This window comes from Megalops cyprinoides, chromosome 24, assembly GCF_013368585.1.
Source record: "Megalops cyprinoides isolate fMegCyp1 chromosome 24, fMegCyp1.pri, whole genome shotgun sequence".
NCBI classification, from domain to species: Eukaryota; Metazoa; Chordata; class Actinopteri; order Elopiformes; family Megalopidae; genus Megalops; species Megalops cyprinoides.
This window is the reverse complement of record NC_050606.1, coordinates 17,297,840-17,325,150: the sequence shown is the minus strand read 5'-3', so window position 1 is coordinate 17,325,150 and position 27,311 is coordinate 17,297,840. Positions and strand designations below refer to the sequence as shown.

At 39.9% G+C, this 27,311-nt stretch overlaps 1 protein-coding gene across 1 annotated transcript in view; it reads right to left on the bottom strand.

Annotated features, from left to right (window-relative positions):
• LOC118771572 (cell surface A33 antigen-like) overlaps nt 1-27,311 on the bottom strand; it is a 121,435-nt gene that overhangs the window by 92,147 nt on the left and 1,977 nt on the right. The window contains exons 3-4 of the mRNA XM_036519578.1: nt 20,770-21,093; nt 19,989-20,173 (exon numbers count right to left, since the gene is read on the bottom strand). Of these exons, the coding sequence (XP_036375471.1) occupies nt 19,989-20,173; nt 20,770-21,093 (509 nt within the window). The remainder of the gene's footprint in view (nt 1-19,988; nt 20,174-20,769; nt 21,094-27,311) is intronic.

Below are 27,311 nucleotides of genomic sequence, written 5' to 3'. Positions count from 1 at the left end.
CTCCTAAGAGCTCTGTTTTCCTTTTGAATAACCACCAAGGGGGTCTGTGTACAGGGCCACAGGAAGGCTATTGCCAATATCATCAGGAGAGGATCATCACACTGAATAAAGGCACTGTATGTCAAAACAAAAAAATACATTTAATATATAAGCAGTTTTGTTCCATTTCTGTGTATTCCTGTAAAAAGCTGGAGAAACATTACTGCTTTTGTATTCTAGATTTACATAAGATACAAATGTTATGTGAGAATTATTAGAAGTAACAATACAAACCCATTTAAGGCAGTTCATTTTTTGACACATATTTCCATTCTCTTACTCTTTTATAATCCAAAACTACCAAGAACTCAGGTAAACAGTGCACCAACATTTTGCAAAGCATTAAAAAATTCTACACAAAGAGAGGGAAAATATGAGCAAAAAATAAGTAATGCATGCTATGAGAACAGTTGGCACTGTCAGTGCAGTTTTTACCATCTTATGGTTTGTCAGTTTCACAATGAAAAGTGAATAGAGAAACAAAGTGGTCTACCTACATGCCCAGAGAGGTAGCGTGGGAAAAAGGATAGAGAGAAAGATGGAGGAAGAGGGAGAGGGAGAGAGAGAGAGCTGTAGCAGTAATTCACAATCAACATTTAAGGGAGTCTCGTAACTTTCAAGTTTTAATCGGCATGCAGCTCCCCAAAAACCCTGTGCAAAAAAATGAGCTGGATGGGATGGAATTTGTCTTGTGTGGTTTTTGTGGGTTGTTGTCTTGCCTTTCGCCTGACTTACTAAACTTATGTAAGGCAGTGCCTGGGAGGAGCATAGATACTGCCTAACCAGCTGGTCCTACCAACTTCCTAATGACATTAGCTTTTTTAATTTAATTAAATTGCATAACTGATTGTCCTGGGTAGCATTTAAATGTTTTTATTTGACCAACCCCTTCGAATTAATAATACCAATAAGAATAATAGATGCAGCAGAGATTTCAGTCACTGTTCATCATAGAACCATCACAGTTCTCACTACTAACTCAGAAGCCTTTGGACAATTTGAATGAAATGATACTTTGATACTCTGTGAACAATCCAAAGGTTCCACATTGCATTTCAGGCAGCCTTTCCCAGGTTAGAGAGGCTGTTTCTCTAAAACAAAATGTGGCCTGAACACAGTGGATATGCATCATTTTCAGTGAGGCCCAATGATGGCTAAGCATGAACGCGATTCCTGACAAGCGCCCTGTCTGGACCGCGGACGTGAGGAGGGAGGTGAACTTTGCGGATGATCGATGAGGGAAAGCTGTGTCTGTCGAGGCAGAGATCGGTGATAACCGTCTTTGAGAGGAGAAGTTCTCCTTCTCAATCTATCACATGGGGGACTCGTTGGATTCGGGTTACTGTTGGTCTTCTATTTTTATCTTTGTTTCACGTCATAAGTGTTACTGGTTGTGTATTGATTGTTTATATGTCACATAATATTTGTTGTGCTTAGCTGGCTTAGCATGAACAGACCGTGTGATCTATTGCCCGCTAACAGGCAAGGTGTGCCTAATCACCATCATCCCTGTCTGAACTGCACTGAACTGAACAGCTTTGTTCAACGCTCCCATGCTTTAAGCAGGGCGTCTGAGCTGTCCTATGAGTGAGTGTAGCCTGCTTGGTTATGTTAAAGAACACCAGGGCCGTGCCTGATTTTAAGTTCCTGACACCGCGAATGTGAGGGAGGATGGGAGAAACAGGTAGGGACCCACCCCTAGTCATCGTTCCTTAGGAAACAACATCACACTTTCCTAGCAGCAGGAGTAAGCTCACACTTTAGTGTTTAATTCGATATGTGACATCTTGCTTTTTGCTTTTTTCATTCTGAAGAGAACCATGTAAGGAAACGTCACAAACATGTTTCCCAAAATCCTTTGAGGTGTCACCTTTCCAAAAATACCTAACCTTGCTTGAATACTGTACAGTTTTGAAGATATTGAAGGAAAATAACGATTTAATGCTATTTTTGGCCAGAGCTTGTTTGAGCAGTATGTACAAAACTTTTGTCTTCTGATACACGTCAGTGTTTTAAACACGCCTTTACAATCAGGACAGCTTCTGAAAAGTAAGAGACAAAGTTTCTAGCATTGGAGTGAGATGAAGTATCTGTCAGTCATAAACATGGCGTCAATGATGTTGTGATATGATGTTATGTGTTAGATTTCATATGGACACAAATATATTCAAAACTGTGAAAAGTCCTTAATTTCGTAGGTAGACAAACACATCAACAATATTTCATCACTTGCTGTTTTGGGCAAATTCCCGTTGCATACACAATATATGTATTCTCCTACAGTACAGAGAGAGAGCATGCCTTTAAGCTACAGCCTGATGAGTCTGAGTTTCAAGTTTGGAGCTCAGTCTGTTAATAGCATTGCCCTCAAAACCGATTCTCACAACTGCAGTTCATTTTCCGAGTCATAATAGCAGAGCGGCGACATGTCATTTTTTTCTTCCAGTTTTGAATGGAGTGAAGCAGCGCTCGTTTATCAATGGGAAGAGAAGATATATATATATATATATACATACACACGAATATATATATCTTCTTTTCCCATTGACACCAGAGCCAAGGAGATGAAAGCATCAAGGAGATATCAATTCAATCTTATCTGCAATAGAGAATTAAATGGTCAGTATTCATGTAAGGCAAAGCGACAATGGTAAGACACCATGCCTTCTTCCTGCCAGAGATTAACTGTCTTGATTAATATACAAATTTATCAGTGTGAAGCTATATATATTTCTTTGAAACAGACTAAAGAGATTATTGACAAAAACTATAGGGAAAAAATCGTCCAGCCCCTAACTATTTTTCCTGCGGTCTTAACGATTTCATTCCCACTCTAAGGGCAAGAGAGTGTTAAATTAAAACACAAATTTCAAGGAAGACACCCGCAGATTCTGAAACAATGGGGTTACAGCAGTTTTGCAGTCATTGGGTGAGCGCTACCGGGATGATTTATGTTACTGGTGAAGGCACCTGTGTTGGTCCACTGGTTTGTATTCTACAACCTCGTAACCTTGCAACACCAAGGAGGCCAGCGTTTTACTCGGGGCAATGGATTTATGCTTTCCACAGTGGTGGTTCATTACTCCCTCATAAACACAGTAGAAACGTGCCTGCAATACTGACGGTACGACCCCCCCCCCACACACACACACACACACACACACACACAGGTGGAACAAAAGGCTCCTCAGCCAAGGTCACCTCCCCTTTTGGTGCGATGTGTAGCCAAACGATACCCCCCAATAGGGGGTCCTTCTTCATCGCGTCCATCAAACCAAAACAATGTGATTTCAAGAGACATATGCTGATTTTATTCATCACGTTATTCATTTTGGACATATCTCTCTGTTTTTTCTTTTTTCTTTTAACTTTGTCTTCCTTGGAGGCATTCCAGGTTTAAATATATCTCCTCTCTCTGGAATATTTTGTTACTTATGCATCGGTGCTTTGATGATTCCGATTTAGATCAGGTAACAAGGGCTCCCACAGTTGATTATTAAGTGGGAATCCAATTCAAACAGAATAGGAATTCAGTGATCTTCTTTTTTTTTGACTCCCTGATGTGCTTCTCCATTTCAAGGATGGGCAGTATATACGTTCAAAAGTGCAGTGACAAGGATTCAAATTTTACATATGCAAGAAAAATGGCAATCACAATAAAACATAGCAGGTTATGTACTTTGGCATCAAAACAGCTACATCTCTGGATGATACAACAATGCATTGCTTTAAGAATCTATAAAGGGTAAACATAGCACTAGATAATGGTCATATATAAAAATATCTAACTGACTTGGTTTTAGACTAGCAGGGGATCTGGAGAGGGAAGACATGTCATTTAATAACTGTCCTACTGTGCTGCGTCTCATTGTTATGGGAACATTACGTGACTTAATAAATGCTCCCAGTGAGGGAAAAGGATTTTTAGTGTCACTGTGTGAGCTGGCAGGCTGTGCAGATTTGAAGAAATCGCGGTTGTGAATGTTGTAAAGGACGTTTGAATGGGTCAGTCTCTTTCTTCTGTTGAAGTTCGGAAATGAAACCCCCTAACACCCCCCCCCACCCCCAAGCCTTTAGTATATGCTTATTATTCCATTACACACATTCAACATTTTTTGCTATTGAAATAGATAATTGTAGCCCTTAGTCTGTATTTTCATTATGACACCCATTACTGTGACCTGCTCAGATGTGGTTTAACATTTACTCTGTGCTGTTGTTCATGTGGCCTTATTAGATTATCACACCTTACAACCTTTTTATACTTATGTACCTTTGCTTTGCAATTCATATTGTGTAACCGCATCCCGTGAATGAATACATTTTAATGCAACAAAATGTAATGTAATATAATACAATGACACATGACTGACTAATATACTCATTCATTATTCTAGATCTGTTTTCTTTCCCCCCTGACTTGTGAATGTCTGAAGTTGACATATTACAACTGTATGAAAGATTTCAGTTGAAGGCATTCCACAGAGATTTTCGTACTATAAACAAGGAAATTGAATCTTGAATCACACCCTTCTTATAAAATTCACAAGTTTTCTATTTGGCAGGCATTAATTTGGTTTCCTCTGGGCATCCTTTGCATTTCCACTAGATTAGTTTTTACCTTTTTAATGTAGAGTTGTATGAAAAAAACAGTCAATGTTTTCAATCAGGGGGTATTTCTGTGCTTTTTTTTTCCAATTTACTCAACTCTTCTGGTAATGGATGTAAAAACCTCAGAGAGAGGGAAGCAAAATACTGTTGACTGTCACTACAAATGCTTGTGGTCCATGTCGGTCATTAAAGTGCTTGCATTTAATATGGGGCTAAAATTGATCCTTGCACACAATACCGAGATATATAGCAAATGAAGCAAGTCCCACTGCAGCCCAGCCTGATTTAAGGCTGGCAAAACCAATATTTTGTGGGTTTCTGCAATGCCATCCATCACTGGCAGTTAAACTGATAAAATTGGAGAGAGAGGTGCTTTCTGGGAGCAGGCACTCCATGGGCCCAGAGAAGGCCGGATCAATGGCCACAGTGGAGACACTGAGGGCACCTTAATGGAGCTTAGGATGTGGGCGAGACCGGGGCTTAGCAAGTGAGCTGTGGTCAAGTATGGAAAATTCACCACACTTAAGTGTTACCTGTTTTTCAAGAATGAAGTACATTTAGAATTCCGTACACAGTGAAGGCCCCATGTCCACTATGTGCATAATGCAGTCAATGCAATCCAACGCATTTTTATTATAAATGCATTAAGTTATACTGTATAATATATAAATCTCCTTATAAATCTCCTGTTTATAAGGTAGACTTAGGCCCATTATTTATGACAACAAAGGATGGTATAGAATCTTCATTTTGTTGCATCTTTTCATTAATTATGCAATTATGTGAATAGGTACATTGAATGATAATATTGAATCTTATTGTTGGGGATTTCGATCAAAGAATTCTTCCTCATAAACCTCCAGAATTACATAGGCCTGCCTAGTTTCTGATTGGCTAGCTGACCCTCGCTGCCGGTTGTATCCCTTCACCTTCAAATGGACACCTCTCGTCATAAGTGAAAAGCAAAATCACAGGCTGCAGTCATCCCCTGGTGGTTTTATGGATAGAGGGAACGAGGTGGTTTCTATTGATCAATGGGAGCACTGCCAGGGATAATGTAACAGACCTCAAAGGCATGGTTATCATCTCCCAGATGCGTCACCTAAAGGAGCTGTATTTATCTTCTGTTTAATCTCATTAATAGTGGTACAGTTTAAAGCATGGCCATATTGTCAGGGTTTGTGTGATGACGCAGCGCAGCTCTGACATCATGCACAGCTTTAAAAATTATTCGAAACAAGTTCAGCATGATACAGGCTACTAGATGGCAAAGGAACCTGTTCAATTATCAGGGTGTTGCTCCCAGTTATTCTCTCTAGGCTTTCAGTTTGTGAAGAGAACTTTGTGAATGTCACAGATTCTGTGTTGTGCGGCATAATAAAATACATGCTGTCATGTGGCAAGCAGCAGTGTGGCGTAATGATAAGTAGCAGGGCTCGTAACCGAAAGGTTGCTGGTTCGATTCCGCTGCTAGGGCACTGCTCTTGTACACCTGGGAAAGCTATTTACCCCACAATTGCCTCATTAAATATCTAGCTGTATAAATGAATAAAACTGTAAGTCACTCTGGATAAGAGCATCTACTAAATGACAGAAATGTAGTGTAAAGTGTTGTCATAACAAGCGTATGGCTTATAGGGCATGTCTCTAACGATGGTCAGTCCTGCCTTCGAAAGCAATGTTCTGGATGTTGATGCAGCTGATTTTTTTTTTTTTTTTTTCCCCGTTTGCACTGCCCTAAATTACACTTGCATGCTGCACTTGGTCATTGTGCAGGATTTTTTTTTTTTTGTCCTTTAAATAATGCCCTGTGTCCCTAAAGAGATTCACATTTGCTTATGCTGTAAAACATTGTTATTGCTGAATGATTTTTGTTAATGGATATATTCACATTTTACAGTTATCATGTAAGTGATGACTTACCTACTTTTTGTGTATAGATTAGAATACCCTGGCTGAGAGGACCTGGGAAGTAGACTGTAGATAAGTCTGTTGTTTTTTTTTTTTAGCCATTTTCTCACTTGATCCGGTATGAGGGACAGATGAATGTACAGCAGTAACTGAGATTCCGTACGGTATCTCTGTTTCACACTGTTCATAAATACAAGGGAATAGCACAAATCTCTCCTCATGCTTAAGAATAATGCGCTTCTGCGGGAAAAAAAAAAAAATTGAAAAATGCTGGCTGCAACTTGTCTGTTGGCCTTTCTGTCATCTACTGCCTCAAGTGGTGAAATGTTATTGTTGCATGTAGTCTGACACAGGCACTACCATTTCAGGGGCTGCTTCTTCCACAGTGGCTGGGTTGTGTGTCTGGTGACAGAAAGCAAATGGGTCATTGGGTTTGGTATACTGCCGTTCAACAGCCTTCACAGTCTTCACCACTGAGCTAAGATCCTATGGGGAAACAGCAATTGTGTTGTTTGCACCTGCCTGCAAATGCCTGATGATAACATAAAAAACAAAGCAGATATTTATAATGAAGCAGCCACGTTCCATCTTTAGATTGAATATGCAAACAGCATCCTGACTCACTGTGCTGTGCGCAAAGTAGCTCTGTGGGAGTAGGTGAGGAACACTTTCTGTGTTAACAGCAGTGAGATCGCGAGCTTCGTTGATCAGCAAAATCATTGTGAAAGTGTCCAGCCTCATTACTTTGTGTTTATTTGTTTCAGAGCATCTTCTGCTGAATTTATTCTGCATGATGGAGACATCAGGGGTCAGATTATTGCGCAAGCAGTGTGCTCATCTTCTCCTTTTTCTTTCCTCTGTAACCACAAGAAGTCCTGAGCAATTTTTTTTTATCTGTAAATAATCATTACAATTTTCTCATCAGTTGCTTACAGAGAGAGTTTTTTTTTCTGTTCTGCATGCTAAAACATGTCATTTAAGGAATCCTATTAGCAGATAATTGGCATTGTCAGCATTACTTTCAGCAGTCATATTAAATGTTAATTCAAAAGCCCTTTCATCACTTCTCCAATTAGCATATTGGTTAAAGGACGCTCGAGTTAGAGATGGCTTCACACTGTTGGGGGGGAGCTGTAGTTTGAGCTGGTGAGTATGATGACTCTGGCAGTGTGAGAGTTTCAGTTTTTTTTTTTTTTTGGAGTTCTTAAAATAAATTTCTTGTAAAATCCTCCTTCCTCATTTTCATGTGTGGTGCAACGGTCAACACTATCACACAAACTTCTGTTATTAAAGATGTAGCATAAAGACGGTCAAAAACCAATATCTGAAGCCTTGGTGAAGCCCTTACTGCATTGTGGTTCTGGCATAGCCACTTGTCTTGTCTAGTGGCAACAGGGTTAAATTGTTCATCAGTGAAAAGTAACAGGTTAAAAACTGTATCCTTTAAAAAAATGAAACATACATCCCAAGAAAGATTGCACAGAAGAAATGGAGCCAACGGGCTTTTGCAATTGCTTGCCATGGCAACAAAGGGAGGTCACAGTGATTATAATCTAACAGAGCATGCTCTTAATAATGGATAATTGAATTGCATGTATGGAAGCAAATTACATGCACTGTAAATGAAAAAAAAAATCATGCCGGAAAGATGTCTCAGGTGTTCACAAAGATTTTATTCACTTTTTTTTAATTTAGCCTCCCTGTGCAAGTCCGCTCAAGTGTGGGAAAAGGGAGGTTGTCTGGAAACTCCAGCCCTTGTCAAAAGTTTTACTTACAGTTTTACAACTTTGACAGCCCGGAGCACCTCATGGTGAGCCTACCTGCTCCATGATTTGGTTCCTAATCCAAACAGATTAAACATCTCTTCCATCAGGAAACACGCCACCACACCACCAAAAACCTCATCTTAAAACCGACATGGCAATGCCTGGTCTCAAACAAGTTTAAGACCTTAACAAAACTTGAACTTCTGCTGTGGTGTTGTGAAGAGTGTTACCTGCTTTATTGCCTTTTCAGCAATGTGCCTTTCATTTACACAGCCATTCCGCTGACACTTGACGCAGCAGAACCAAATCTACTGAGCACTTGCATATAAGCATACATGTTAAAAAACGTATAAATTAACATTAAAATGGTTCCAAACCATGGACAAAGCCAATGACACCGAAAGGACAGGGCAGTGAATGAGTTGACTGGCTAACACTTATCTGTGACATCCACTGCTGTACCTTTTATTCAGTGGAGTCAATAAAAGAAGAGTAAAAGATCCATGAGGGATGGAGGGCCTTGACCCTAGCCTGACCCCAACAGGCCTCCATGTCGCCCGAGTGAAATCAATGACGGCGCTGGCAGGAATGATCCAGCAATGCCCTTGGAGGAAGCAGGCAGCCCACAAGTTACACGGTTTTCACGTGACACATGTCACAGTCTTGGTGTCGCATGGAGGCGAAGCCCTGTGAACGGAATGCGGTTGTTCCAGAAAAGCGACCTGTGAGACAAATCAGGACCTGTGAGACAGTGAGTTTTGACCTGGGTCAAAACTCACTGCCGGTATTGTGAACCGAATGGGTATGTTTGCCTGCATCAGTTGAAGTCATTGTGATAAAGCTGGAAATTATTCTAGATAAGTATTACCCAGGTGTTCATTATAACAATATCACTTAGGTTGTAATTTAGGTTACTTTTTAACAGGCTGACTTTCCTACCAATGAATGAAGATGTTACTCATATTTTCATAGATTAAACTGTATCTCTCATATTATGAATTATGCATTATTACATTACATTATTGGCATTTAGCAGATGCTCTTATCCAGAGTGACTTACATCAGTTATAGTTGTTTTTTTTCTTAGTAATGATACCCATTTATACAGCTGGATATCTACTGAGGCAATTGTGGGTTAGGTACCTTGTCCAAGGGTACAGAGGCAGTGCCCTAGCAGGGAATCAAATGGGCAACCTTTCAGTTACGAGTCCTGCTCCTTGACCACTATGCTACACTGCCCCCCCCCCCCCCCCCCCCCCCCCCCATTATGCTCCGACTAATTTGAGTGTACCCCATGTAGCTGATCATAGGGAAAGGTAAGAGTGTGTACGTGCTTTAGAGGCATCACATCATTTTTTTTTTCTTTGCTTTTTGACCTGACACAATTAGACTACACTCATATACAGTACTGAGATTCATCACTCAACTGTCAATTTGTAAATTTTGGCAGGCCTTTTCCTGAGAGTCAAATTTTTTAGCCTGGCACTCTTTTGACATGATACAGCTGAAAATGTTGTGTCACGTACAAAATGAATTGAGCTCAGTTATGTTACATTAAAGGTCATATTTAATCGAGTCCTATTAATTGAACCACATAAATAATTACTTTAATGAATAAATAAATCCAGTTTCCCTAATATTTCCCTTTTTCCTTATTATCTTGTAGGAGAACATAAATCCTATTTTTCCAAAGATTCCAGGCTTTCTCCATCCTACACTAAAAAAACTGATGACTCCACTGTTAGAAAAAGGCACTGAAGACAAGACGTCTGCAACATTAAACACACACAAAGCAAGAATAATGAGTTCTGTCATTTAGCTACCTCAGTACAATTAAGGTTTGTCACAGCGCAGCCTCTCTCTTTGCGGCTATTCTGACATGAACAGCTCCTCAAGAACACACACAGAATGCACACAAGCTCACGTGTGTCAAATGGTTTTTTGGACTGAGGCCGCAGAAAGACTCAGGCTTTAGGTCAAGAGAAATTCATGTTAAGGTTTAAAAAAATCTGTTTTTTTTTTTTGCGGGTGATTATTTTTGCAGAGGCGAGAAACAGATGTTACTCTGTAAAGCAACAGACAAAATGCAGATTACATCTCTCTCTCACCAAACCCCCCACCCTTCGGGCCCTCTAAAAAGAGGAAGCAATATAAAACAGAGAAGGAAAGAAGAATATCATTTTTTTCAGGTTGGATTTGCCTTCATGAGAATAGACATTACTGAGACACCTGCAATTCACCCTTTGTTTCCCTAGGATCACTGGCAAGAAGGCTTTCATATTTACTTTTGACCCCTAATTCCCAAGTGCATTCATGTTTACTCCATTTTACCTGTCATTCCTCTACAACCAGCAAGGCAGAATTGTGGCATGGTTCAACTGACATTGACACGTCATTAAGAAAAAATACAAGTGAAAACAGCGGCGTTAAACCAAATGAAACGTTCACACAAATTCTTCCTAATGCCATCAGACTCCATGAACGTTTGCGCTCAGGCTTAACATGATTGTGGTTTGTTGTGAGTTTGTTGCAGCTTGGGATGAAGAAATCTGTCCACTTATTGCAGGAAACAGGAAGTGCACAAGAAGCACCTGAATGTGACAGTGCAGAAATGTTTCAGGGCTGTACTGATGCCTTTGAGAGCTCACAGACTGCATTTGAAGGGGCTTCAACTGTAAAGACATTCATTTCTATCCATTATTCATTATAAATGTGGAAAGTAGGGGTGTGCAAAAATATCGTTTTTTCGATAAATCGTTTTTTAAAATTGTCCGATTCGATATCGATCTGTAAAATTTATGCATCTATCTTTTAGGCTAATATGCATTTTTTCCAGTTTTCTAGGTTCATTTCCGAAATGGCTAAACATAGCCAGAGAATTAAATAGACAGGCCCTGACATAGCCTAACTGTCGTATTAAAGGCAATTACTAGTCCCCCCTCATTAGATGTCACTCTCTCGTTTTAAAACTTTTAACGTTTAACGATCTGCGAACGCATAGAGGAAAATCTGTTAGGCTACAATTTTTTAACTGTGATGCGACCTCTCAGTGTTCACCATGGCTAACCCTACAGTCAGACGGATGACACAGGAGAGAGACAAAGCGACTGGCTGCCATTCATTTTCAATGAGAGTTGGTTACAACGACGAGAGACAAGTGGCCATTGGCTTTGCAACTAGGTGGGGCTAAAATAGACTAGACGATGAGCGATGCAACACAGTGAAGGCAGCGTGACACACGTTGCTGAAACAAATGATCCAACATTTCGGTTCCAGTCAAACATGGAGGAGCTTATCGTGGCAGTGTCAGGTTTCCCTATAATCTACAATTTGTCTCTTAATACGTACAGAGATGTAAATAAAAAAAAAAAAAATGGATGCGTGGAGAAGGGTGTCCAAAATCGTGGAGATGCCTGGTATACATACTCATATATATTTGCACTGCAGTCACAGCTTTTTAGCTTCAACTTTAATACAGTGCACATGCCACTACCTAGCTACCTAGCTAGCTAAACTGAACAGCAGCACTTGCTCACGAATGCAATGTAATTTAGCGCAAGTCAAGAGAAACGCAGTTGTTCATGTTCGTTTGCTAGCTAGCCAGTTGTTCATATTAGGCTAGCAAGAAAACATTGTTCACAATTGCAAAGTTGCTACTGCCAGTCAGCTACTCTTTGTCAGTCATCATAGCTACCTTACAAACCAGCTTTCCCTGAGCAAACTAATGCAAACGCATTGCTGCATTGTGTCATTAATATAGGAAATGATACACGTTGGTTTTATTTTTAAGAAACTATACTCATGTGTTCCTCAAATAAAAAGTTTCTGGTATACAGCCATGCGTCGCTTAAGGCTATATCCGAAAGAACGTTAAGCGGCGCATGACTGTACAAGCCTTTGTCCTTTTCTTTAGTGACTTTCACAATTTGTTTCCAGTGACTCTGCATTTGTAAATTTGTGTTCCCTTTAGAGCTTTTAAAACATCTCTCCAAATATGGAAAGCTGCTAAAGTATTTCATATCTCGTTCCTATTGAATCAGAATCTAATTAGATTGAATCGAATCGTTACCTTGTGAATCGGAATCAAATCGGATTGGGGAATCTGTGCCAATACCCAAACCCTACTTATTAGTCTAAAGGTAAATTCAGCACAGTCGATTAACAAGAGTTAATTAAACTCAGCATTCTCTTGAAAGGACAATCACCATGAGCAAAAGATTCATTGCAGCTCTGTTGGCATTTCATCTGCATGATGAAGGCATGAGTGGTTAGTACTTGTGTCAAGTGGTGTCCTCATCTTCACATTAAGCCTTCCTTCATGACCACAGGAATTTTAAAATATTAAAATTTCACTATAGTTCCAGATGTCACACTTGCTTGACACAGTACACAGAAAACTGCCATGAACCCAACATCCAAATCTCAACAGTGAAGGGATTCCTGAAAATATAGGCTCTGGGTTAATAATGTGCAATGTTACGAGACAGCTGTATCCATTCATTACCTTCAAACACAGACAGATGGCATAGATGTATGATATTTTGTCATGTTACACCTTCATATCACATGTTGTCCTCCATTAACATCCAAGAACGCTCAGCCAGGAATGTCAGAGAGATGTTGGTTTGCCTCTCTTTTTTTAATAACCGAGGTCAACAGCTCATCATCAGCACTAAATACACAAGACATTTCAACATTTCTGTCCATTTATGAGAATTGCCAGTGAACACATGCCAAATGAGGGTTTTGTGAATGCCATCAGTCAGTCAATGTGCTTATAACATCTAACACTGTTAGCTGTTTCAGAAAAAAAAGTTATGTCTTGAGCTTTTATGATGGTTTTTGTTAAAGTTATGTTTTCAGTATATAATAAAGTTGTAAATGTAAAATCAATGAAATTTGAACTTATCCTACAACACTGATGAATCATTTGAACAAACAGAACGTGGCTCATTATCTTTCTCTCCAACAGATACAGCTGAGTTTCTTCAATGGGAGCAACAGGAGCACTCTGGTAAATACTGGAGTTAGACCCCTCCGCTTGAAGATTAGCACATTGTGCGAGAGGCTTTTTTTTATGTGAGGTAAGCATTTCCCATTTTGTCCACAGTATTGCATAATTATGGGGGAAATGAGGTCAAACCGATGTCTCTGACAAACAAAATTCTTTAGAAGCCTCTGAGCATTCATTCAATGTCTCTCTTGTCCCTTCGGCCGAGCAGTCGGTGTGATGGTGCGCGTCGGGCTGGATGTGGCTTTGTGGCCGGGCGGGAGGGCAGTTGACGGTTTACTCGCCCCGCTCTCCTGAGTGGCAGGAAGCAGAAGCTTGCACGTAACGCGAGAGAGTGCTCGCTTTGTTTGCGTTTGCATCTCCAGGACGGCAGGGAGTGGGCTGTATTTTAACAACGAATGGCAATAGAATGGGCCCTTTCTCTACTAGTGCGAGTTGTGGAGCAACAGGGGAGATGTTTCTCTTTGCTGGAACATGGACAGGGTTCCCATGGTCCTTAAAAAAATCTTCGAAAATATTTTTGCCCAGAAACATCATGGAATTTGTTTAAACATCCCACTGTCCTTGAAAATTCATGAACTATCAGCCAAAGACCAACTTTCCCGCTAACTCACCAGCTTGATGCCATTTACTATCGACTCCATCAATGTCAATGTGATGTTACAGTATTGATAACAAATTGCCTGGCTTCCAAAAGTCTTGGGTGTCTGGTATTCCGCTGACACAAACTATATTTGTAAAATGTCTGAAAAAGACACTTCTATCTTCAAAGTGACCTGATTTTGTGGAGCTTTGACCACTGTAGATATAAAAATAAAATACTTTAAGTTCTTACATTTATACTTAAAATGACAATATAAAGCTCTTATATTGACAGTTGGCACCCTGATGGGAAACCCTGATCTTGTAAATAACCACACAACTCTATACAGGCTCGAGTTGATCCAGGGCTGTACCTAACAGAAGCAGAGCAATATCAGGGCCATTCCACAGACAGGAGACCAGGCCCTCATAGGGCACATGCAAGCACACAGAATGAGTCAGGAGGAGCCAGGAGTCAGGAGTGATGCTGGAAAAACTCACATGCTCACAGAGAGAATTCAAACCCAGGTCTTTAGCAGCGTGCTATGGGAGTACCACTTCACCACCCAGCCACCCACATAAACATGCGCAGGTTAACTTCACCAACCACATGAACGTCACCACGGAGTCATGCACATGAATAAATGCATATTATGTGTAAACACATTTCTTAAAGACAAACAACTGGTTCTGAGCAAAGCAATTTAAGGGCTGCAATCACCCGGGAACACCTGTGTTAATTTCCCACTTGAAAAACAAATTTTTTTTTTTTTTTAAATAACCAAGGTCAACTACACATCACCAGCACTGAAAACGCAAGACATTTCAACATTTCTGTCCTTGATGGACTGCTGTAGTGTTAACATGGGTATTGTGAATGCCATGAGTTTCAGAAAAAAGTTGTAAATCTTGAGCTTTCATGGTGATGTTGTTCATAATAATGAATAATAATATAATAAAAATAATGTTTTCAGTAATTTTAAACTTGTAAATGTAAAACCAATGAATTGTGAACTTATCCTACAACACTGATGAATGATTTGAACATGGAGAAAAATAAGTCTTATCTTAGCGTCCAACAAATGCAACTGAGTTCAACTGTGTATGTAACCCATGCCTTCGTTCAATGGGCACAACAGGAGTGCTCTGTTAAATACTGGAAGTAGGCCTCACCTTGCACCAAGCTGCCTGGTGTGCTGAGGTCTGTACTTCACCATCCTCTGACATGCAACCCTTACCCTAGGAAAGCAGACCTGACACCGGAGCAGTGTGAGGTGCCAGCCAGCCCCGGCGGGAAGGCGACGCGCTGCAATCAGGCCTTTTAACACGCTATGACAACACTGACACTGGGCATTAGCGTCTAACTAGGGACGGCGCTTGACCTTACAGCTACGCCGAGCCACGCATGGATAAGTGCGATGATGACCATATTTAGTCTCGGATGGATGCGACAGGAAGAGAAGGCTGGGAAGGCTTTCACCTTCCTGTTGCGTGGGGCTTACTTTTATGCCTGAGGCCTTACCACAGATATTCTATGTTATGAATGGATAGATGGATCCCCATTCCATTCAATTTTTTTCCAAGGGGAACACTATTTATGCTAAATTGTTTATCTTTTCATGAGATGCAAATGCTGTACAAGAATTTGTACATTTAAATGTACACAGAAAGTACAGTATAAATAGTCAATATTGTGATGTGCACTGTGGGACATTCCAGAATGATGGGACAAGAAGAACAGAAATAAAATCCTTTGGAGGGGTATGCAGCTACAGGATGATCCAGCAGTGTCCACATTTGGACAAAATAAATAAATATTTTTCAATTCCTCATCATTAAGTCATCAAATGCAAAAAGAAGAATGCAGTTAACTCAACTTTTCAGATCTCTGGTTGGAAAGAAGGAAATAGTTTATTTTCCTTACCTTTACATTCCATTATTGTCATTCGGAGTGGCTTACATATGCTTCATTTTTTTCATGTTATCCATTCACACAGCTGGACATTTACTATAGCAATTGTGGGTTAAGTACCTTAGGCAGGGGTGCGGTAGCAGTGCCCCAGCTGGGATCAAACCAACAACCTTTCAGGTAAGAGCCATGCTCCTTATCACTATTCTTTACTGCTGCCCCTTCATTTTTCTCATGTACCCCAGCCTCTGTCTTATCATACATCTGGATTTTGTGTTCTAAAAGAGTTAATGGTGTCATGCAATGATACAATAAATGTCGCAAACATGATTCTGAAACAAGACCTTCCTGTATTCTAGCTCTAGTGCACACCATATAATTGTGATGAATATGTGCCTATCCTTTACAAATCGTCCTCCTTTAACATGCTGCTCAAATAGTCATGTAAAAATGTAATGGGTTAATTTGATTTATACGAACCCCTATGTAAAGTTTACAAACTTTAAACTGATTCCTATGTAAGTAAGTGGAACACTTACTTTCTTACAGATTTATGAATGAGATTTGCACCATGTTAATGAGATTTGATGACTCTCAAAGAAGTGCCTTTCTCATCTTCTCTTCTTTCTCAAAGAAGAGACTTTCAGTGACTTCATTGACTTCATGTCATCCATTCTTGATCCTTTAAATTTATTAGTACCATTGCGTTGCATACTTTATATTGGTTACAAATATCCTTAAATAAATCTCCATGAAACAAAGTGTCTTTCCTACTTGCTTTGAATATAATCGATGTCCTGACTCAAGTCTCCATTTTCATGAATTACTTACTGTGACAACCTGACAGTAGGAAAAAACCTGATGCAGCCAATGTTGGACTGAACCATCAGATTCTTTATTGGAGGGAGATTGTAGATGAGTCAGATGTCCTGTCATTTGTTAGGGGAGTACCAACAAAGACCAACTGGAGGACAACAGAGGCAACAAACTTTTGACGGACAGTGGAATGCAGCTTCACACTTTCATCACAGTTCCTCAAGGCCTATAGTACTGGACTAGTCCGGCGACATCATATGTTGACCATATGACATTTTCATCAGAGGCTTTAGGCCCAGATTATTGATTTCATTGTAGAATCCTTGAGTGTTTTGCATTAATGCCATTTCAATGTTTTTTTCAATAAGTTCCAGTAATGCTTTTTTGTTAGCATAAGCCACATTTAGTTATCTATGTCGGTTACATCATTGCATGCTAAATGTCTTTCTCTCAAAGAGTTAATATCAGGCTCTGCAGTTAACAGTAAAGTTGATCTTAATTTTACAGCTCAATGCAGTAAAAATGTTAATGTTAATGGTGAAGTGTACAAGGTGGTGCCAAGTAACTTGCTCAAAGGCCTAAGTCTAACTTGCTCAAAGGCCTAAGTCCTCCATGGCTAGGCACACTTATTGGGAAGGGTGACACAGAAGTGCCATTTTATAACCCATCTACACCCAGTGAAGTAGTGACTGCTGGCTGTAGCCAGATGCCAGTCCAGAAATTTCACTTGATCAAAAGTAAAATGTTCATGTGATACTACTGTTGCGAGAGGATGGCCATGTGGTGTGGTGCAGTGGAGGAAGGTGCTGGTCTACAGTACAGGATTGCAGGGTCAGAAGGAACAGCTGTTGCACCTTTAGGACAGTACTGAATCTGAATGAATGAATGAATTAAATGAATGTCAAACAGAAATGAATGGCATCACGTATGTAATTCATTCTGAATAATTGTGCCTGCTATTTAAATAATTTATTGTAAAGTAAATGTAACCGTGTGTGTAAGGAACATAGAGCTGTGGCTTGTAGCTAAAAAGATAAGCTTTCTCCTTATGTGTACCATAAAATATTACCCTTAATTCCAATACCTTTATCCATGTTTTTCACAGACCCTATCGATTAAATCAGGAAAAAAAAAATATAGCAGTTTAATGTTGTTTCAATAACATTTTCAATAACATAATCCTGTTGTACTTCCCATAATACATGAAGATATAGTCCATGAATTTTTAATCACTGATGTCTTCTTAAGTACTCCATGCAAGACTTTATACTGTGTGCATTTGACAGAAACGGTTGCCAAAAAACCTTCAGATGCTGAAGAGCAGTGACTATTGCTGATGCTGGGAACATTGAAAGAGCTAACCAAATACTGGGTAAAAAAGAGAAAAAATAGCAGAAATAAGTTTAGGATTGCAATGAAACTGTCTTTTATAACTGAACTTATCTGTTTTTAACTTCGTACAGTGAACAAATTCAAATGTTTATAGAAAACATAAAAGAAATAAATGTGAATAAAAGTGAACCTGACATGAGGTTGAATGACTGGTGGTAGGTGCAGCACAAGGTGAGGGGAAGAGCCAATGACCCTTATATTTATATAAGGAGTTTACAAATGGGTGAGAAATATAATTTAATGAGGAGAAGTCAAGGGAGGTAAACATCTTTACCTTCTGTCTCCACTGTGCCTGGACTGCTTTCTCTTTATCCTCTGTAAAAGCAACCACGGCAATTATGACAATGATGAAAATGATAGATGGTTTTATTCCCTTTTATCATGTACAGTACACAATATATTTCAATAACAGAGCTACACCTGGGTTTAATGTGCTCCTTGTAAACTATCTGTTGTCCTCGTAAGCAAAGCTCTTTGCCTCTACATTAATGTTCTGAGTTTTTTGTTATTGAATTGACAGGATTCACTTGATTGGTGATTTTAACCTCCATGTAGAAAACATGCACAGTTTCCTGAACAGCAGATTCAAAAGGGAATGGGTTTTATTAACCCTCAGTACTCCTTAGATGTTTTACCAACATGTCACTGGATGAACACCTAGCCTGGGGCACATAACCTGTTCATGTCTTGAGGGTTAAATATTAATGTATGCGCTACCCTAATAATAACTCTGCCAAACCATTCCTGCGTTTTCATTAAGGTGAGATTATCTACAGAAAGGAGTAATGTGGAACATACTTTCAAAAGACATTACTTGGATCCTACAGCAATTGTCACATTTGCAGACCTTGCTAATGCCACTATAATATCACATAACTCCTGCCCTGTGGAGGAGCCAGTGGATAGTTGAAACCACAAATACAAAGTACTACAACTGACATTGACGGTCCAAAAACATTGTCCAACAAAGACAGGGAGAAACAAAAGCATGGATTCACCACTTGGAAAAGGTTAGCAAACTAATTCATAAAATTTATAACGTTTACAATTAAATAATGTACCTGACAAGCCTATTTTGTGACAATTATTTCTAAAAGCAAGAAAAAAAAATTCCTCCACAATAGTTCACTTAGTTAACCCTGCTTTGCCTTATGATGCCTCAACCTAGGCCGCTTTTTTGACAAAGTGACATGTTTGTTCTAAGAAAAGATTACAATGGTCAGAGCTGAAATCGCTGAAATTTTGAGGATGACACTCAGAGTGGACGGTGTGTGACTGTCATGCACTCCTGCTCACAAATTGTATTTAAAATGTTTTTTTTCCTAAATATAATGTTTAAATATAATTTTTAATACAAACAAGAACCACAGATTTTGGAAATATGTGCTACATATGTGTCCAGTAAATTGACTAATTTCAAACAACAGCAGTTAATGTGTGACTGAGTGCATTTGTATGGGTGTCTCTATCTGTGTGCATTACCATTTATCAGTCTACATGTTTGTGTGTGGTGCAACGTGTCCGTGGATATATGTGTGTATGTGTGTCTGTGTGACTGTTTCTCTGTTTGTGCATGTGCCCATTTGTGTATGCTACCATCTGTCTGTGTCTGTGTATTTCTCTCTGGTTGTGTATTTATCCCTTTCTCCCTGTGCTGAACTGTGTGTCTGTATTCCTATCTGCCTTTCTATCTGAATAGGTACAAGCATACACTGTATGTCTGTGATTACAGTGAAACACCAGCTCTAATAGCAGCATATTCTGTAGCATTGTCACTTTCCATCTGTCTCTCTCTGGGTTTTGCTATGTTGCTGTGAACGACAGTTGAATACGTCACTATATTGGAATCCTCGGGCTCCTGTTCTTGCTCTGTGGTCCCCCTCTCTCTCTGTCCACTCTCTGCTGGGGCTCCAGTTTTCTGTCTTCTTCTTCTGCTGTGAAACAGTAGTACCACCACACCTGCTACAAGCACTGCCACCACGGCAACAGCAGCAGCAGCCACATACGAAAGGGCTGCCTTGTTGCCCTGTGTAGAGGTTGTGGGATAATACTTGCTGGTTGTCACGCTGCCAGGGAAAGGCTGCACTGAGGAGTGTTTTGTTGTGACCATCATCACTGTTGTAGGTAGCTTTTTATCTGCAAAACAGACAAATGGGGAAAGATAGAGTTAAATGATGTTTTTCCTTAATGCAACATCTGTCTATCAGAGTTTTAATGTTTCAGCTAAACTCTGGGTTGTTCTAATGCAACAACACCCTTGTTATATAAACTGTGGTCAAATTACCTTTCACAGAGAGTTTGATCTCTTTTTATATTCCGAAGCAAATTGTACAGCTGTATAATCCTGTATCACTCTCAGTGAGATGAGATGTGTTGCAACTTTAAATGTTCAAGTTCCACTTTTCAAAATGATAGATGATGCTGATGATTATTTGTTGTAACAATTACAAATTTGGAACAAAATACAAAATTCTTTTTACAGCATGCAGTCTCCTCATTGTCCTGCTATGACGGAACATACACATTATAAAAGACAATTTATGCTTTATACTGAATTCTGGACCGGTATATGTGTATGCAAACTCATCAACATAAATACCATAATTTTCTGCCAAGGACTGCAATTCCTCATACTCTAGTGCGAAAAATGAACCAAGTGTATTTCTTCATTGCAAGATTCTGTGAAGAGGCTCAGGATTCACTCAATGTCACAAAAACAGTGGTCAAATTACCTTTCATGTACAGTTGGATGTCTTTGTATTTTCGGTCACCTGCTTCACACCTGTATATTCCTTCATCAGACTTAGTGAGATGAGAGAGCAGGAGAGACATGTTTCCAGGAGAGGCAGAGTTCAACACCTGCACTCTGTCTTTGTAGCGGGGGTTCGTATTGGGAGATTTTGGTGGAAATATGACAGCTTGGTCATTATTAAAAAATGTCCATTTGATATTGTCAGGTTTTGCCTGAGTTTCACTGCAGGAGCAGGGCAGGATGACTAAACCTCCAGTGTATCCAGTGACCTCTTCTACGCGTCCAGAGTCAGACAGAGAACAGCCTGAACACAGAGAGAGAGCAGAATGCTGAATGATCTAACATTTGGGCCAAGATCAATCAAAATGTATCGTTTTAATGTGTTTCTGTTCTTGATGGTTTGTGAATACTTGTTTTAATTCCTTGTGTTGCAACTTTAAGTGAAATAGTTCCACTTTTTTAAACGACAGATGATGTTGGTGATGATTATTTGTTTTTAATAACTACAAATTCAGAACTAAATACAATATGCCTCATACAGCATGTGGTCTCCTCATCACTAAGGAAACCTTAATTTTTCCACTCTAAAGAACATACACATTATAAGAGACAATTTATGCTTTCTACTGAAATATGGACTGTTATGTATACCAAATCATCAACATCAACACCGTAATATTCTGCCAAGCATCACAATCCCTCATGCTCTAGTGTGTAAAATGAACCGTGTATTCATTGCAAGATTTTGTGAAGAGGTGCAGGATTTACTAAATGTAGCACCATCATTGTGACACAAACAGTGATAAAATTACCTTTTACGTAGAGTCGGATGTCTTTTGAATTTCCAGAACCAGCGTAACACCTGTATGTTTCTTCATCAGACTCAGTGAGATTGGAGAGCAGGAGCGACATGTTTCCAGGAGAGGCAGAGTTCAACACCCGCACTCTGTCTTTGTAGCGGGGGTCCAGATTGGGAGAATTTGGTGGAAATATGACAGTCTGGTAATTATTAAGAAGTATCCATTTGATACTGTCAGGTGTTGCCTGAGTGTCACTGCAGGAGCAGGGCAGGGTGACTGAGCCTCCAGTGTATCCAGTGACCACTTCTAAGCGTTCAGAGTCAGACAGAGGACAGCCTGAACACAGAGAGAGAGAGAGAGAGAGAGAGAAAGAGAGAGAGAGAGAGAGAGAGAGAGAGAGATAGAGAGAGAGATACTTGTTTTAATTCCTTGTGATACAACTTTAAATGAAATAGTTCCACTTTTTTTAAAAGACAGATGATGTTGATGAAGATTATTTGTTTTTAATACTTACAAATTCAGAACTAAATACAAAATTCCTTATACAGTGAGTGGCTCCTCATCACTAAGGAAACTTTTTCCACTATAAAGAACATACACATTATAAAATACAATTTATACTTTCTACTGAATTCTGAACTTGTATATATGAATGCCAAATGATCAACAGCAACACCCTAATATTCTGCCAACAATCGCAATTCCTCGTACTCTAGTGTGTAAGTAAAATGAACCAAGTGTATTCAGTGCAAGATTTTGTGAAGAGGCTCAAGATTCACTCAATGCCACACCATTCTTGTTATAAACATACAGACAATGGTCAAATTATATTCTGCATAGAGACTTTGCCTGCAAATGAAATACCTGTAGCAGACATTACTGTTTTAAACCCAAATGTACTGTACATCTCAAAGACATTTATCATTGTAGTTAATTTGCTTTCCTGCACTTACTTATTTGATTGGTTATCAGATATGGAGTATGTTTTTATTTAAGATACTAACACGTCTCTCATCCTTTTTAAAATAAATCACAAGAGTTGAGTTGAATGTTTATGTATTACCTAATTTGCTCTACTGTCCATATGAATTGTTTCATAAGCAGACTTAGTTCCTTGTCCGATTAAAAAGACGTTTCTCTAAAACTGTGAGAATCCTAACCAGTCTTTCTCTGTAGAGACATAGATATGCCTTCCAGGGGCAGAGCTGGTGTCTCATTGCAGAGGGGGCAAGGACCTGTAGAGGGCCCTTATACCACCTATTATAGGCTGTATGGAGATGCAAGACAGATCCAAGGGGTAACTTATGGAGACGGAAGGGCGAAATGGAGAGAAATACGGATTACAATTAGGCATGCTCTTTCAGCACACCTCATTGCGTGAGACCATTTTTAAATACTGCGTTGCTTTGGGACTCGAACAGAGGGCGTAATTTTTCGGTTTGTACACTTACACAAGGATACTGGACAGAGAATAACGTTTTCTGTAACTATTGTGTCTCTACTCATTCAAAAGTGCTAAATATCTCGGTGAGAAACTTGACTAGGGGTCGGTCAAAACCATTACGCCTTCAGTCTGACGTTTTATTTTTTTGCCGCAATCAAGACACACAAACAAAATATTCAAAATATTCAGCTGAACAACAAAAATGCAGGCTCAGTCAGGCAGATTAGGCCCAAGGTGGACCGCTTTGAAACTGGAAGAATCGTGGGTCCGGGGCAGCCGCACCCTCTGCCCCCCCCACTCGCTCTACTACAGATGCCTGCCATAGTGTACAAGTGCTACAAGTCTGAATAAAATTCATTTAGAACATCAAGTAAGCAAAGACAGTGATTAACTCACCTGTGATCATATGAAGTAGACTGCTGACCAGCCAGACAGAGACCAACGCTGCCATTATTATTGTTGTTAAGAATCTAAGATTTAGACTGACACTGCCACGAAACTAAGATCTGTTTCCTGCTCTACAGAATGACAATAGCGCAATAAGACATGAGCGACTGAATGATACCGTGAATATAGACACATTCTCATCAGAGAATACACGATCCATATATGTACAATCCACACGTTACTTCACAACCACAAGGCATTATTTTTGTCAGGTGCTGCTGTTTTTTACTATATCTGAGTCACATTCCACCATCTCTTCTGTTTTCATAGTTCTCTCTTTTTTGACTAGCTGTGAAGGGGAACTTGTGAATGAGTAGGAGGCACCTACTACGATATGCATGCAAAACTGAGCCTGGGCACGTCTTGAAACTGAAAGGGTTTCCATTACAAAAAAATTGGTGCTTGAAATTAATGTGCAATGTACAGTCTGTTTAAAAAATCATGATTTAAAATTCATATCGAATTGGTGCTTGAAATGAATGTGTAAATTAAAGCTGAGGAATGCATTCCAGGAAAGTGTTTGCCATATGTACCATACGCACACCAAGGTGGTGGCCTTTTCAATTTGTAAATTCATGCAAATTCATCATCTGTGCACAGGAGCTGGCAAGAGTGTCTTTTAATACAAGAACACAGAGAGAGTGTGTCAACAGCATTCTCACCACAACGAGTTCAGTAGCTGAGCCTTGAGGAAGTTCCACCAGGGTTGTTTCAACAGGCATCAAACCACAGAAGAACAATCTAGGCTCAGTATTTCTCAACCACCTCTGCCTCTTGCGGAAAAAAGGCCTTGTGGTGATGCTGTTTAGTTGGTGGAAAACAACTGCTCACTGGTGTATTTCGAGTGTGAGCTATAGTGACCAGAACTAAACATGTAGAACAGAGGAAGAAGCAGAGTCAGGGTTGAGGTGTGATGGAGGCTGGGCCTGTGGTTTCACTAGGCAACTTCAAACTTCAGAATAACTAACAGTTGAACTTTAAAAGGGAACTGAGGAACTGTTTGGTCAAGGAGTGACAGGGAGAGACGGCAGGAGGGAGCCATCAAGGACGACTGAAACAAAAGCTTACACATGACAAACGGACATGAACGTGCTGATTCACCTGTGGGTGTGCTGGAGTAATTACTTGATTGGTTTAGCAGTTGTTTCAAAATGCAACCAAACCGCACAATTTTTGTGATGTTGTTGCTTTAGGGAGCAGGTGAAAAGGGAACTGGACTTGTTTGATTCACAGCAATGTCGCCCTTCCTATTCAACCTCTGCACTTCTGACTTTCACTACAACTCTGGAGGCTACCACCCACAGAGGTTCTCAGATGACTCAGTAATTTTGGGCTGCATCAGCAGAGGGGAGGAAGCAGAGTACAGGAGTGCAGTGGACCAGAGGTTTTCAACCTTTTTGGGGCTAAGGCACATCAAAGGTCTAACCAGAACGTCAAGGCACACCAGCTTAAAGTTGGTTATCGATTATGAAGAATGTCACACACATAACGCGTTGGGTTCCTCAAAATTCCACGGCACTCTTCACTTTGCCTCACGGCACACCAGTGTGCTGCGGCACACTGGTTGAGAACCACTGCAGTAGACAGCTTTGTTGAAGGGTGTGGGCTGAATCACAAAGAGGTTTGTGGTGGACTTTAGCAGATGCAGATCAGCCCTGAACCTGAACCTTGTCTCTATCCAAGGGGCGAACATCTAGGTTGTGGAGCAGTACAAATACCTCAGTGTGTATCTGGACAATAAGCTGGACTGGTCAAGAAAAATAGAGGCACTGTACAAGAAGGGACAGAGTTGCCTGTATTTCCTCGGACAGCTCCACTCCTTTAATGTCTGCAGGAAAATGATGCAGATTTTCTATCAAGCTGTGGTGGCCAGAGCAATCTTTTATGCTGTGGTGTGCTGGGGCAGCAGTGTGAGGACAGCTGATGTCAACAGGATCAACAAGCTCCTAAGGAGGGCTGGCGCCATCCTGGGAGCAAGGCTGGGTTCTCTAGTGGTGGTCTCGGAGAGGAGGATGCTCCACAAGTTGCTGAGTATTATGGACAATCCAGATCACCCCCTCCATGGCACAATGGCTCTCCAATAGAGCACCCCTAGCAACAGACTCATCCCTGGAGAGTCACAAGCGATGGTTTCTACCAGCAGCAATAAAACTGTTTAACTCCCCCCCCTTCTGTCACGGGGAGATCACCATATGATCCTTCACAGTGCAATAACTTATGTGCATTTACTGTAAATATGAAACCTCTTATGAACAATATATAAGTGCAATACATGCAATAAGCTCATCTATCTAAAGGACTTCAAATAGCAATTTAAAGAAGGAAAAACAAAGTGTAACGTTGTCTCAATAACATCATTTAACAATAACAACATTTCCCATAAAACGTACAGATACATTCCATGTATTTTTCATCACTGATATCTCCATGCAAGACTTTATACTGTGTGCAGTTCACAGAAACGGTTGCCAAAAAACCTGCAGATACCAACGAGCATTGAACATTACTGATGGTGGGGACATTGAAAGAGCTAACCAAATACTGGATTGTATTGTTGATCAGCAGTGAGTTAAAACAAAAAAAACAAAAAAATAGTATAAACAAGTTTATAATTGCAATGCACCGAACTTATCTGTTTATCTTATCTGTCTTAAGTTATAATGAGTTCAAATGTAAAAGTGACCATGGCAATTGTGACAATGATTAAAATGATAAATGGTTTTATTACATTTTATATTATAAGAAATTATGTACAAGCTACACCTGGGTTTATTGCACTCCTTGTAACTATCTGTTGTCCTCTCAAGCAATGATCTTTGTCTCTACATTTATTACTTTTCTGAGTTTTTTTTAATTGATTTTGACAGGATTCACTTGATTGGAGACTTTAACATAGCAGATTCAAAAGGGAATGGATTTTTTTAACCCTGTAGACACACCCTCTGTACTCCTTAGATGTTTTAGCAACATGTCACTGGATGAACACCTAGCCTGGGGCACAGGACCTGTTAATGTCTTGAAGGTTAAATGTCAATGTATCTGCCACCCTAATCATAACTCTGCCAAACCATTCCTGTGTTTTCATTAAGGTGAGATTATCTGCAGAAAGGAGTAATGTGGAACATGCTATCAAAAGACATTACTTGGATCCTACAGCAATTGTCACATTTGCAGACCTTGCTAATATTGCTATAATATCACATAACATCTGCCCTGTGGAGGAGCCAGTGGATAGCTGCAACCACAAATTAAGTATGACAGCTGATATTGTCAGACAAAGAAAAAAATCCTTAAAAACCTGGAGCAATTGACTGGCTAAAAATATGAGGTAAAAATATAAGGTGACATCTTTATTTCAAGAAAAGATTACAATGGTCAGGGCTGTAACAGCTGACATTTTGAGACTGATACTCAGAGTGCACCATTTGTGACTATCAGACACTCCTGCTCACAAACTGTATTTTAAAACATAGGTTTATTTTTTCCATGCTGAGGGAAAGTCACCAATTTGAGACTCGCATATTAAAACATTTAGTGGGGACACTATGAAAAAAATGAATCACAGTTTAGAAAAATGTATACTATGTAATCAGACTATTTCTTCAGTGTAACTGAGTGCATTTGTATGGGTGTCTCTATCTGTGTGCGTTATTTATCAGTCTGCATGTTTGTGTGTGATACAACCTGTCCTTGGATGTGTGTGTGTGTGTGTGTGTATGTGTGTGTGTGTGTGTGTGTGTGTGTGTGTGTGTCTGTATCTGTTTGTGCATGTGCCCATTTGTGTATGCTACCATCTGTCTGCATGTCTGTATTTCTCCCTGTCTGTCTGTG